This window comes from Cynocephalus volans, chromosome 14, assembly GCF_027409185.1.
Source record: "Cynocephalus volans isolate mCynVol1 chromosome 14, mCynVol1.pri, whole genome shotgun sequence".
NCBI lineage: Eukaryota > Metazoa > Chordata > Mammalia > Dermoptera > Cynocephalidae > Cynocephalus > Cynocephalus volans.
In genome coordinates, this window is record NC_084473.1 from 82,990,214 (window position 1) to 83,004,256 (window position 14,043).

At 42.1% G+C, this 14,043-nt stretch overlaps 1 protein-coding gene across 2 annotated transcripts in view; it reads left to right on the forward strand.

Annotated features, from left to right (window-relative positions):
* Positions 1-1,563: 1,563 nt before the first annotated feature.
* The window catches only part of RMND5A (required for meiotic nuclear division 5 homolog A), a 63,469-nt gene continuing 50,989 nt past the window's right edge, over positions 1,564-14,043 (forward strand). For both annotated transcript variants that reach the window (XR_010021661.1, XM_063078306.1), the window contains exon 1: positions 1,564-2,229. Coding sequence is in view for 1 of the 2 variants with exons in the window: in XM_063078306.1 (XP_062934376.1) it covers positions 2,088-2,229 (142 nt within the window). In the remaining variant the exon portion in view is untranslated. The remainder of the gene's footprint in view (positions 2,230-14,043) is intronic.

A 14,043-nucleotide genomic window follows, 5' to 3' on the forward strand; every position in this document is an offset into this window, starting at 1 on the left:
CAAAAGGGATGGTAGACAGAAATACTTTGAGAAAGTGGCACAAAGTGCTGGAGCTGGATGTTTTTTAAAAATCTTCTCTGAAGCAGGAATCAAGACCATCTGCCATGAAAGAGGGGAGAAAACAAAATGAGGGGAGGAGAAAGGAGATAGGTAACTGCACGAGTTGGGGCTGCACTAACAGTAGCCACTACTCTGCCTATTACGGGTTTTTACATATATTGTCTGACAACGTATCTAACAAGCTAGTGAAGTATTATTAATTCCAACTATTTCCAAATTATAAAAAGGAAACTGAGGATCAAAAACTTTATCACCTTAATTAAAAAAAAAAAAAAAAAAAAGCCTACCAAACTGCCAGGAGCTTTCTAGGCAAGAAATAGGCAAGGGGCCTGCCTTCATGGTTTTATCGAAATGGTGCAGACAAAAAAGTAAAACAAAAGATCATTTCAGATTTTGGTAAGTGCTGTGAAAATAATAAAACTCGTGCTATAATTGATATAATTATGATATAGCGATGGGGTTAGAAGTGCGGGAAGGTAGAAGCTACATCAGTGTGGTCGGGATGGGCCCTCCGAGGGGACACGTGAGTTGAGAACTTTAGGATGAGAGAGGGGCAGGAAGGGTTTTCCTGGCGAAAGAAAGGGCAAGTGCAAAGGCTCTGAGACAAGAACTAGCCGGGCTCCTCGGAGGAACGCAAAGGGTAGTGCGGCGGGAGCTTAGTGAGCGAGGGGTACAGGCCAAGGTTGGAGGCGCCATGGGGTAACCCAATCCGATTCAGAGGAATAAGGCAGGGGGCAAGGGCCAGGCTGTCCGGCTCTCCAGCGCGTGTTCTTCCCACTCCTCGAAGCTGACCCGCACCTGGCACGGTGGAGGGCGCGATGGGTCAAGAGATGAGGGGCCGAGGGGCCGCGGCCCGCGGGGGGTGGTGAGGAGTGTGACCTCCAGGGTGTCGCAAGCGCCAGGGCAGCACTGATCGCCGGCGCGGGCCCCTCGCCACCAGCAACCCCCAGATCGCCCCGCCTTTATCCCTGTTAGCGACCCGCGCCCGGCACGACCCGCCTCCAGGTGGCCTGGCTGGTTTTTTCAACCGGGGAGGCGGGTCCGTCTACCAAAACTTCGGAATGACGATACCCCTTTCCCTTGAAAGCGATGAAGAGATGAAATAAACCGTGTTTAAGGCGAAGTCCTATGGGAAACAGCCCTTTTAATTTTTGTCTGGTTTCCCCCTACGGCTTTCCAGAAACCACTTGCTTCTCGGTACGCTCTTCAAGTCACCCCCTCCAACAGTGAGACCATTGGTTTGTCCTCTCAGCCCGGATTGGCTGAAGGTTTACGCCTCGGTTAGTGATTGGAGGATGTTAGTTTCTTGCATATTCCCCGCGCCCGTTGGTTCATTTTCCCCGTTTCTGGGCGGAGTGGTTAGGGACGGTTTCCACGCCCTTGTTTACCGGGCGCGTAATTGTAGCGCCCTCCGAGCGGTGGGGCCGTCTCCAAAGTTCCCTATTTAGCTTCTCGGACCAATGGAGTCCTTGCCTCACCCTCGCCCTCTCCCTTGCACGCCTTGCGCGTGGTACGGCCCACACCTTTAGAGCGGCGGCGCGTGCGGCCGCCCTTCGCGTTCTTCCGCCCGCGCTTGCCGGGCTGCTCCCCCTCGAGGGTGCGCTTGGTACGGCCCGCGCTGCCTCCTTCCCAAGTCCGGGGTAGTTGCCCCCCCTCCAGGTCGGCGGCGCTTGGTGCCGTCCGGGAGAACGAGGTCATCGGTCGGTTCCCGTGAAAACAAAAACAATCGCCTGCGCCGCCGCGAGCAGTCGAACGCGGCAAGCAGGGGTCTGGGACGTGGGGCCGGGAGGGGCGAGCGAACGGGAGCAGCGGCGACGCGCCGGGGGGGCCGAGGAGCCATGGGGTCGGCGGGCACGGGCTGCGCGGGGCTCCCCTGGCGCCGCGGCTAGCGCGCCAGCCGCCTCGGCACCCTCAGCCGCCCGCGCCGCCCGCCTGGGGGACGAGGAGCAGGACGCGGCCTCGGCGGGGCCCGGGCGGAACGGCTGCGGACACCGGGCGCCGGGGAGCCGAGCGCCGCCGCCTCCGGCATGGATCAGTGCGTGACCGTGGAGCGCGAGCTGGAGAAGGTGCTGCACAAGTTCTCGGGCTACGGGCAGCTGTGCGAGCGCGGCCTGGAGGAGCTCATCGACTACACGGGCGGCCTCAAGCACGAGATCCTGCAGAGCCACGGTAGGGCGGCCCGGGTGGGCGCGCGGGGCAGGGCCCTCGGCCGAGCCTCAGCTCCAACCCCGCGGTGGGACCCCCTTCCTCATCCACCCTCGCGCTTCGGGCCCGGCCGCCGCCTCCCCTGAGGCGCGGAGACCCCCCAGGCCGCTGTGACTTTTCTTTCTCATTTCGTCCGATCTGCCCCGAACCTGTCGCGACCTCGCTTTTAATTCAGAATGAGCGCGAAGCCTCCCGGAAACCCGGCTGGGACTCGCGGGCTCCGGGGGGCCGTCCTTCCCATCTGCGGACTGCCGACCTCCCAGAGTGGGCCCCGCACCGGGCCCCGGGGGTCTCACGTGGTCCCCGGACGCTGTCCTGCGTCGACCCAAAACTGAGTGAGGAGGGTCAGTGCAGGAAGCCCCTTCCCTCTGCCCCACCCCAAATTCTCGGCAGGGGGACTTCCTACCCTCGTGTTGTTTTTTTTAAAAATTAGAAAGTCTAGTGTTATTCTTAGCTGTGGGTTAACAGAACAGCCGTTCCTGCAACTTCATAATGTGACTGATGGGTGGAAGCAGCTCCTCTGAACTCCGCAGCAGCACTGACATGATTCCTAGGAAACCCGCTGAATCGAGCGGTTCAGCTCTCCTGGGGCAGCCTCTGATGAGACTGAGGAAGCAAACTGTGGCACGAGTTGTTAGTTACTTGCCTTACCTGGTCAAGTTTGTACTTGCTTTTGTTTCAGAAAACAGGTTTTCTACGGAAGGTGTTTTACCTTGGTTATTTCATTATTGCCTTAGGCCCTGGGGACAGATGGTTTGCCAAAAGTTAGCTTATGGGAAAGCTGGTTGGGAAAGGGTTTTGTTTTTAGTTTTAGAAGTAACATTAAAAGCCTGGTATCCTTACATAGTAGTCACACTGATGATTCCGTTTGTCAGGAAGTGAAGGACTTTTTATTTAATGGGTTTTATTCAGGAGCTCAACTTGTGGGGAAGCTGGTCAAGAAGGGGTTTTGTTTTGGATTTTTGAAATAACGTTAAAGGTCTGGTATCCTTACATAGTAGTCACGGATGATTCCGCCTGTCAAGAAGTAAAGGGCTTTTCATTTAATGGGTTTTATTCAAGATTTCAACTTGTGGGCTAAACAGAAATTTTATGTAAAGGAAGATTTGGTAGCTGGGGAGAAATGCAGATGTTTGTGGCAGGTGAGATGAGGGCAGTGGTGTTAGCTAAACTTCTTTATTCTTCTACACCTTCCTTTCTCAGACTGCCTTTCAGTTGAGGGTGGGTGCTAGTCCACAGTAAGGGACAACATCTCATTCTGGGCAGAAGTCACTTTTGAACTCTGCTGAAGAAGCAATCCTGCAACCATAGTGGTTGAAATATTGATAGGGAAAAATCCCATTAACCCTGGTAAGAGTTGCAATATTAATATGAAACAATGAGCAGACTTTGGTGGCTCCCTGTGAAGGGAAATTTGATGGACTTGGTAATGATATAGTTGGTAGAAGTGGGGACGTAGAGGTGGAGTGGGGTGGGAATCCTGGGAAGGTTCTGATGACTGATTTTGGTCATGTGAGATAAAGTTGAAGGGGTTAATGAAGATAGAGTCAACAGCTTAATGTCAACTCGTGGCTGGAGATGTATAGGTCTAAGACTGGTTTCTGATGTCATTTTAAGAGAACAGTGGAGAGGATCACTTAGGATGCAAGGAGGAAAGACAGTAGGGTCCAACCTCAGCTTTGAACTACCCTTGGAGAGTGGAGGGCCAAGGTGGATCCAACAGAAACCAAAAAGAGCTGGGGTTGGTCAGCAGTTATTTGGCTATTGTGAGTCAGTGGCCTTCTGTAATCGAAGTTTTATAGAATTGTTAAAACAAGTCAGATTACTGGAGGTTAGGAAAAATATGATGCAAACAGGTATAAGGAAACCCAAGGCTGCACCAGTGCAGTGGTAGAAGGTATTCCCACTCCCCTACTCCCTGGAAATCTTTGTCTTGTTAAACGCTGAAAGGAAGGAGCCCGTGGGAGAAGAGAATGAATGAAGGGCCTAAACTTGGAGAGGAGGAAGGAACATTTCCTTTTTAGTGACTAGGTTAGAAGTTGGGTTGGATAGGCAGGGTTTAAGAGGGAAAAGATGGAAAGTAAAGTGCCTTTCTTCCGTAAGAGAGGGAGGATATTAATTGAAGGGGATGTGGTTGTGAGCTTTGTTTTAGGGAATTTAGGGGCAATCCCAGATGGATAACGTTGTGAAGAATTGCTAAAGCAGGAATTTGTTTTAGATTTCTTTGCTTGGTATCAGGGAACTTTTCTGGGAATTTATGGTACTAGCCATGGGATATACTATGCTGTCAGAAGAGTCTGACTTGGTGAGTTTTGTGTGTTCCCTTTTCAGCCTCCTGTTTTCTATCCTCTTGTCTACCAAATTGCCAGTCTTATGTTGGTATCCCTTTGATTTTCTTTTATTCTGTAGTAACAGAATTAAGTGGTTAAAGGTAGTAAAAAAGAAGAAACAGGAAAGATGATAAATACCACAGGTGCCAAGTCTAGTTTCCAAAATAAAATTTCTCTCTTTGGGTGTTCCTTTGTGTGCAGACAAACATCATGCTTTGGTATCTGGGTTATGGTATTTTTCAAAGCAGATAATTTCTGAATTAAAGTTCTCTGTAGGTGATGTGGTGGATGTTATAATGAATCTTGAATATACCCTTCTGAAAGATATACAAGGATACTTCAAAAAACTTCATGGAAATATAGAATTAAAAGATAATGTGAATCTTTCCATGAACTTTTTGAAGTACCTTCATAGAATTTGAACTCAGTTTTCAAGTTTAAAGGGAAATTTTCAGAGCTTCTGAAGGTTCGTATCTGGACAAATGACCTGGTGGGCTGTGACCTGAGAAAGGGGCTCTAATTAGGAAGCTCTTTCCGGGCTTTGGATCTCATACTCTGAGTTTAAGTGAGTTCATATTATTTCAGGAATGTGGTATGAGTCAAATAGAATCTTGGGGACTATACAGATCCCTCAAGGTCCTATATAGGACACTTTATTGCATCATATTGGTGTTTCAGAAGCGTCCTTTAGCTAGGGTCAGGGAATCAGTTCAGTTTCTGAGAATGAATTACAATTTGTTATTTTGAAATTTCTTTTCTCTCTCTTTGTAGAAGTTGTGAGCAGACAACTATACTAAATGATCAGGGCTAGGATTTGTGGTGGAAACTGATCATACATAAATGGATTTAGTAAGCTGGATGACAACCCCCTTCCATCCTCCATTCTCGCCACTCTTACTCTAGGTTGTAAACACTGCCCTAAGGGGGCTAGCCTGGCAGCTGGCCTGGAAATAGCCCTGCAGTGAGCCTTAAAATCTCTCAGCTGCTCTAATTTGCCTCTATATAGCCTGGAATTCTTTCAAATAAAATTTCTATAATTAACCATTTCTTCTAAAGAGCAAATTTCTTTATGCAGATACCTTTGGGGAAATAAGGGTGGTATGGGATGGTCACTCACACCAAGTCAGTTAGTTTTTGCTCTGCCATTTAAACCAACCCTAACTAAATCCGTCAGCCTGGGAAAAGGAAAAAACAATTTAAAAAAAAAAAAATGGAGGTGTCAGGCCTACAACAGAGGAATAGTATAGGAGTATGTGGCTCTGAGATGGAGGGGCAGGCTTTGAGTGGGTGCTATATAGCCAGTTGGGGAATTTGATGGTTGAGGGACCACTTAGGTGTATAGAAGTATGAAGAGGGAGGAAAGAACTAGGGAGAATGCTAAAGAGGACTTCTGCTGAGGCCTGATCCGTTCCTCTTCCTGGAGACTGATTAAGGGCTTCTTTATGCGATAGGAACTGCCTTAAGAACAAAGCTAAGGGTGGTAGATAGGAGGATGGGGGAGTGATCTAGAGCCTGCAGTGAGGTGTCCAAGGTAAAAGGAATAGGGATAACTAACTGTTCATGGGAAATGGAAGGTCTGTGCCGAGGTGTTAGTCTGAGAAAGTAAAACCATTTTTTAAACCTAATTTGTCAGGAGTTAAAGAATTGTGTTGAACTCTGATTCTTATCCTTAATTATTTTAATTGAACTTTAGGGTTCTCTTAATTGCCCCAAGTCTGAGGGGAGAGGAGAGTATTCCTGTCATTTAGTTGTGGCAGCCTTTCAGTGAGAGTTTCCCTGTAAGCATGAAGTTTGGTCTAATTTAAGATTCAGTGTGGCTAATATTGGTTGGTATGCTCTTGATCTAATTTGGATAATGCCCTGGTGCTTCTCAGACTTCAGTCACACACATGCACTCTTATTTTTCAGATAGATTCATAGATTTACTTAGGTAGATTTATCCTCATTCTAGCCAGTGATATTTGTGAAATCATAGATTTGGTTGGTTAGGTATAATAAGCTACATATTAAAAATAAATGCTTAAGTATTAAAATATTCTTATACAAGCTAAAATTATCATTCACATCAATGGTATGAGAACTACACTTTGGACAACCCTTGGTTAACAGAGAAATAGTATGATTAATTTTTTGTAATTTGGTGATTATTTTTATAATGCTTTTTAGCATTTTTTTCCCACTGGTAAATATATTTATATTTTTGTTTTCCCATTAGTACCTATGTGATGGAAGGGAGAACAGAAAAGAACTATATATCATGTATTGCTGGTATTCTGAATTCACATTTGGTGAAAAAAGATGAGGCCGAAACAATTAGGTAATGGTTTCAGGAAATGTTTAAAGTGTACTTAGGAAATTATAGTATTTCTAAGACTAACAGGTATGCAATATTTTAAAATCGGTTTTACACTATTAAGGAGAGTTCTAGTATGGTTTCTGAAAGTGACACTCAAGGAATTTTCTAAATTTAATTTTTATTTATTTATTTTGAGTAGATAGCACATTCAAATGGTCCAAATTCAAACAATTAAAAAGGTACCCAGTGAAAAGTCTCCCTTGTACTCTTGTTCTTGGACCACCTAGTTTAGCCCACCTCACTAACAGAGATGCCAGTTTCCAGAAAAATTTTTAAAAGAATTCGGGGAAATGGTAAAAAAATTTTAAGGCATTGGATATGTAACTCCACTTTCTGTGATTTAGGTTTAGTATTATCTTTGCAAGTTGGTAAAGACATCTTCATCTGTAGAACTGATTAACATATAATAGCACCTAAAACTCCTTTCTTGTGTGTGCAGGTTTGGTGTGACTCTTAGTAGTAAAACTCATTTACATTATGACTCCTACCTTTATCTATCTCTTTGGATCAAAGAAATTGTTGAAAATTTGGTTGCTAGTTGCAGAAGTGCTTACTTTTTTAAAAATTGGAGGGAGACACATGAGAACGTAAGAAGGCAAGTAAGCATGAAAAAAAAAAGTAGATTTTGGATGTCACATTTTTAACTCATTTCTGTGGAATGAATATTGCATTAGTAGATAGAAGCCAGAGGTTGAGGTTCACGTGTTAGGAATAACCTGCCACTCTAGAATTTGGGTTGTGTGTATTATACTTATGTGTTGAAAAGTATGCTTGTTTGCATGTATAACTGCTCTGTACTTTTCACAGCATACAAGTGTTGAATCTTGTTATGTATTGTGCTGAATGAGAGTAAAAAGATCATGGCTTGGTGGACTAATGGTTTGTTTACTTAGCCTTATTCCTTGGTGTACAAGGAGTAGGCTACATAGCCAGGTCTTCTCCCATTTGTTACCCATACTTTTTGTTAAATACTAACAAGACACTCTTGAGAGAATAATAACTTTAAGTTTTGAATTGAATGCAATTTGATATCTATGTTTAACATCTAGCCTGGAAAGTAGCATATAAATAGGTCATAAATAAAAGTTTGGGAGGATGACAATAGCCATTGTTCAGATATTCTAAGAGGAGAATAGATGGTTACCAAGCTACTTGGCCTCTTTTAGGTGGTAAGAATAATAGGTCAGTGTCAGTGTTTCCAGTTGGGTTTAGAAGCAGATTTAACTTTGTTAGCTATTCTTTTCCAGGCTCATTTGGGAAATAATTCTTTGTTATTTGGCACATTATTTATTTAGACTGGTTGCATATTATTCAGACTTTTGGTTGCAGGTGATGTAATAGTTTTTATTAAAATGGAATTTGGTGACAAATAACTAAAAAGGCTGAGGTTAGGTCAGGCTGGCTCCAGAGGCACAAAGGTTGTCATCAGGACTGGTCTTGTTCTTTTCTTCTGTCAGCTGTGCTTTCCATGGTTGGCTTCTTTCTCAGAGGAATTTTCTCCATGTGGAGGTGAAGATGGACATTGGAGCTCAGAAGACAGGAACATGGCCTTTTTTCTGCATTTCCAACAGACTTTCCAGGGAGTAGGTTTATCATCCTGTTCTGGATCCTATGCCTCTCCATGAATCAGTAATGGGGGCTGGGGCATGGGGTCCTCTGGCCACTTGGAGCTATACTCACCCTGTGTCAGGAGATGTATGGCCGTGTGATCCACCATTCAGCAGGTAGAAGAGAAATGGATCTAGAAAGAAACACTTGCCCCCAGACAGTGTGTGTGTATCATAGTTGAACAGCTACAGGTTATATCAATAACAATGTTTTCTTGAGGTGATTTCATGACTAGCCCAACCTCTATTTTTCAGCTGTTGCCTTACCTCCTAACTTTAATGTTCGTATAATTCAAATACTGAGTTTTAGTGTGATTTAATCAGTAGACTAGAGAAAACAACTTGGTTCATGATATTTTTGGGAACTTACTTGAAATTGCTTTTATGCTTGGCGTAATAAAGTTATTTTCCTAAGGTTATTTTCTCTCAAGTAGTTTCTAACTCTGGATAATAATGTGGCGGCGCGTGCACGACTTGCCTACACTTCTGTGATACTATCATACTAGAGTTAATAGAGAAATTTCCATTGTTTCTGTCTTAGTCTCTTAGTTGTTAGGATGGTGTTTAGCAAATTGTCCACTTGGAATATTAAACCTGACTTGTTTTTATTTGTGACCCTGTTTCTTCATCTGTAAGGCTTCTGGAGTCTTTGCAAATGACTCCAAAATTCAGTTTCGGGAGAATTGTGAAGGTCCCTGGTCCTCAGCTGTGTACTTGGAGCCCTTTGGTACTTCCAAAGTTGACAGATACTAGGGAGGTGATGTTTTCTAAGTGGATATTTCTTTAAGAGCTCCAAGAGTTCATAGAAGTATGGTAGAAACTTCTGGCCCTTCTCCTTAGATTAAATGTTAGCCCAACACTTCAAAGAACAGAAACTGGAATATCAGGTAGGACTTGAGGCTTTTAGAAATATTTTCATCTTACCTGGGATTGGTGATTGTATGGATGAGCTCAAAATGTTGTTTGGGGAGGCTGTAAAGCTTATGCAAGTATTACCAAGTCTTTCTCCACTCAAAATTGAGGCCTGAATAGTGATTTCTTTTCTTGTGGGCACAGTGTCAGGCTGTGTTTTATCTCTGATGATTTTGCTATATCTGCGGAATCTATATAGATTTAATATCATCTTATTGATATATGAAGATATTTGGCAGGAGATAAGGAGAGACTTCTTTTGAAAGAAACATATATGATGTCCCTGATCCTCCAGGAACTTGAAGTCTAGTTTGAGAAGATAGTATGAACCTGTACTTGTGGGATAGTATACAAAGTTTTGTCCTTGGGCTCAGGAAAACTGGGTTTAAGTCTTTGCTTTGACACTTAACTAGTTGTACAATCTTGCTTAGCCTGATTTTCCTTCAGTAAACTGATCACTTATCTCACCAAGTTATAGGAATGAAATAGATAGTAGATGTGAATTGGCTTTGAAATTTGTAAAATGGGGGATACTTTTTATTTATAAGGTCTCGACCTTTAAGCAGTGTTAAAAACTTTTAATTGAGATACTTTGACTAATATTTAGGTGTCTTTATTACTGGTTTATGTTAAATATTGTTCTGTGCCCAGTGGTCTGCTTAACACTGTAAGAAATACTGAAAAGATACAAGAAATGATCTTGAGTTGGAGAGACCAACATCTCAAAGGGGAAAAAAGCCAAGGCCATGGCACATTATATAACAGCACTTCAGGTTAATACAAATACTTAGTAATTCAGAGAAATGGGAAGAGAGGGAGCCTTAGAAAGAACCGTATGGGAGAGGGTTGGAGGTTGGGTATTATTTCAGTTGAACTTTAGAGCGCCTAGTTAGCAGTTATCAATCACCAACTGTATGTGGAAGTAGACTAAATCTTGTGAGAGTAACAAAGGACAAAGTTCTCATCTTCTAAGAACTTTGTATCTAGTTAAGGAAGATGAGACTGGAAGTTAGATGTATCTAGTTAAGGAAGATAAGTTTTTTGCAAACAAACAAACAAGAACAGTGCCCTGTAATGCAGTGCCGCGTGTACAGGCCAAATGCTGAATGGATGGTACGGACGAGAAGGGGTAGGACTTGAGACAGGGAGAGAGAGACTCTTCTCACCCCTGGAAAGTTTTAGTAGCAGAGATTGAATCTGGATAGTAGGATGGAGTGCCTGGAGGGGAGGATGGCAAGACCAGAGGTGTAGAGGAGTGAGAAAGTGAAGGACCAGGTTGGGGCGAAATGGGATAAAAGAATTTAAATTGGAACCAGGTTTTGTAGAGCCATGGATACTGGGGACAGTAGTAGACTTTAGATATTGAGTGGCATTGGGTTGGGGTGGGAATGTTTTGAATAGGGAGGGGACAGGGACATGATCAGAGACCTATTGTCAGCAGTATTTAGGTTAGGTTGGAGTTGGGAGTGAGTTTGACTAGAGGCAAGAAGACTAGTTAAGGTTAGGTCTGATGAAATAAGGGTCTGTCTTAGGGTAGTGGTGGTAGAAATTTAAAGGAACCTATGCAGGGGATCTTCTTAGAAAAGGAATTACCAGGACCAGGTGCATGTATGGAGTCTGGCAGAGTGGGAGAGAAGGGTTGGAAAAATCAAAGATTAATCTAAGGTTTTGAGCATGAGTGATGGGTAGATAATTATGGAACCAGGAAGAAAATAGGAAGTTAAGGAGAGGAGAAAGTAAAAATATGAGTTTGATTTTTTAAAAATATGAAATCCAGATTTAAATAGTACAGCCATTTATTTCAGTGATAAAGATGCCTAGAGATTAATTTAGTCTCTATGTTTTGAATTTGTAGGGAGTAAGTAGGTTCTCTAAAATGGGACTGTCTGGCAGACATTTAAAAACTTGTGTCTACATCCCCTTTTTCTTCTCTCTCTGCAGTTCTTGCCTCATAAACTTTGAGGCCTTCCCTTTCTTTTTTATGACAGTCATTGGTCTTGTTTTCTGTTCTAGGAGCACTATTAGTCTGTGCCATGTAATTTAGCTCTTAAATACAAACTTTCTTGTTTTGTTTTTTTCTCATACTTGGTTTTGCAGCACACTAGGCCTGTGATTTTATGCAATGGTGTCTTTAATAACCTCTCTGGATCAGAACATCTATCTGTGAATCTCTGTTCTGAAAGGTTAGGGGTTGAACACCAAATACCATACTTTTTGTTTACTTAGCAGTACCAGCTATTAATATACTGAAAGAAATTTTTGTTTTCGGTATGTGCCACCTCTAGAAAAAAATTAGATGTGTTCGATTTGTGCCTTTTCCTTTCTCCTCTGAGTAGATCTGTTGAGCAGCTTCCGTGTCTAGGTGCTGAGGAAGCCCAAAAGAAGCCCAAAGCTTCTATAGGCCACAGCTGAGTTTACTGCTGACACTATAAAATAGTCCTTTGTCAATTTGTAATAACAACATTACCTTCTCAAGTTCAAAGATTTTCTGTTCTAATACTTTGCAGGGATATCCATATTCACCTTGTCAATGACTTTTATTTCCATCCTAAATTTCTTACTCTATCTAGAAACTGGTAACGTGGGAAAATACCTTGAACACTGCTGACACAGGATTTCAGCACTCCCTAAACGTTAATTGAATTTAAATGTCATAGTTCTCATTTTCTTTTGACTTTCTTTCCCTGTTTTGTCTTAGTTTTATTTTGTTTATTTTAAAGTGTTAATTAAGATTTTTATAAGGGTGAGATAACATAGAAACTTTTTCGTTTTCTAGCCTTCCTAGTAATGCCTAATATTGCTTTGGTTTTTGATTTTAATGTTTTTTTTTTTTTTTTCAAAGGAATTAATCTAGAATGAATTCTGGAGTATATCTTTATGAGATGTGAGTTTTCATTTATGTACAGGTAGGATTATGTTAACTAAATGGACTTCTTTGTATTTATCTGGATCAAAATTTGTGTTCTATTTTGCTTTCCATTTAATTTTAAATTTAAGATCTCTGTCCATTTTATGAAAGTGGAGTTAACTTTTAATAACTCAGAAGAGCTCAAATGCAGTATATATAATATTTATAAACTTGGATATCTAAATTTTTTTCTGTTTCCAGGATATTCATAAGAATGTTCAGTCAGGTCTTAGCGATTTCTGGGGAATCCTACTGTTTATTTCCACCAAAATAATCTAGTGTTAGATGGTGAAGTTCTCAGCCTTTTTGAAAAGTGAATAACTATCATCATCATAGTAATACTTTTTTGTGTTGTGCCTTGCCATCTTTATAGAGCGCTTTTGATTATGGTGAGTCTCATCTCTTGTGTTTGACTGTTGGGCAGCATGTACTTTACAGTGTAATTGACACCTTTAAATTGCCTTTTATAGGCCAAATGATAACTTTTTTTTTGCAGCTGGCTGGTATGGGGATCCACCCCTTGGCCTTGGTGTTATGACACCATGCTCTCACCAACTGAGCTACCAGGTCAGTCTTCAAATTAGAACTGTTGATTATTTCCTGATGAGCAGACATTTTAAGCTATAGCATTTTGATACTGCCTACCAGCCAGCTGTTTAGTTTTAGCACTGCTACCTTTCTTTAACAGTGTGTATTTGTGCAATTATTTGTGGTCCTCCCGCCCCATATTATAAAAATAAGTAGCAGACAGAAAATTGAAAGTGCAAATGTGTAGAGATGAGAATCATAGTTGTCAAACCTAATGATATCTTTGTCTTGATTGTATTAGGTGGGCCAAAATAGTGAGTGTATCTTGTCAAGTAGTTGGACACATGATTGTCTTAAGCCTTATGATGAGTAAAAAGAAAATAGAACAAATACATGTATGTATAAAATGTCAAAACTTATTGAAGTTTGTTTATAAAAACCAAAATATAAGTAGGGATTTTATAATTTTTAGCTTTGTGGGAATCAGGAGCTCCTTTTAAACATGTATGTTTCTATACCTTCCTATATTTTGACTTAATATACGCTTTTTTTTTTTTTTTTTTTTTTTTTTAAATAAAGATGAGCGGTAAGGAGATCTTAACCCTTGACTTGGTAGTGTCAGCACCACACTCTCCCAATAGAGCTAACCGGCCATCCCTATACAGGGATCTGAACCCTTGGTCTTGGTGTTATTAGCACCACACTCTCCTAAGTGAGCCATGGGCCGGCCCCTAGGATACACTTTTATAGGAACACATTATATATTACAGTTGAGATGTATGTTGTTGCATCTTTGACAGACCTTGGCAGAGTTTTCTTTTACAAACAGGGAAACTGGCTCAAAAGTTACTTGAGTCAGAGCATAAGCCTGTGAATTCTGGTGTAGAGGGCTTGTTATTTGGAAGAGACAAGGATCTTAAAACTGAGGTGGGGGACTCTATTTTGTGAATGTGTCATATTTGAAAATTGGCACACATGCATGTGTGTGTGTGTGTGTGTGTTGATCTTGCATCCTGTAACTTTGCTGAACTCACTTATTAATTCTAGGATTGTGTGTGTGTGTAGATTCCTTGGGATTTTGTCCTTGGACAATAATGTCATTGGCAAATGAGGACAGTATTATTTCCTAAATTATTT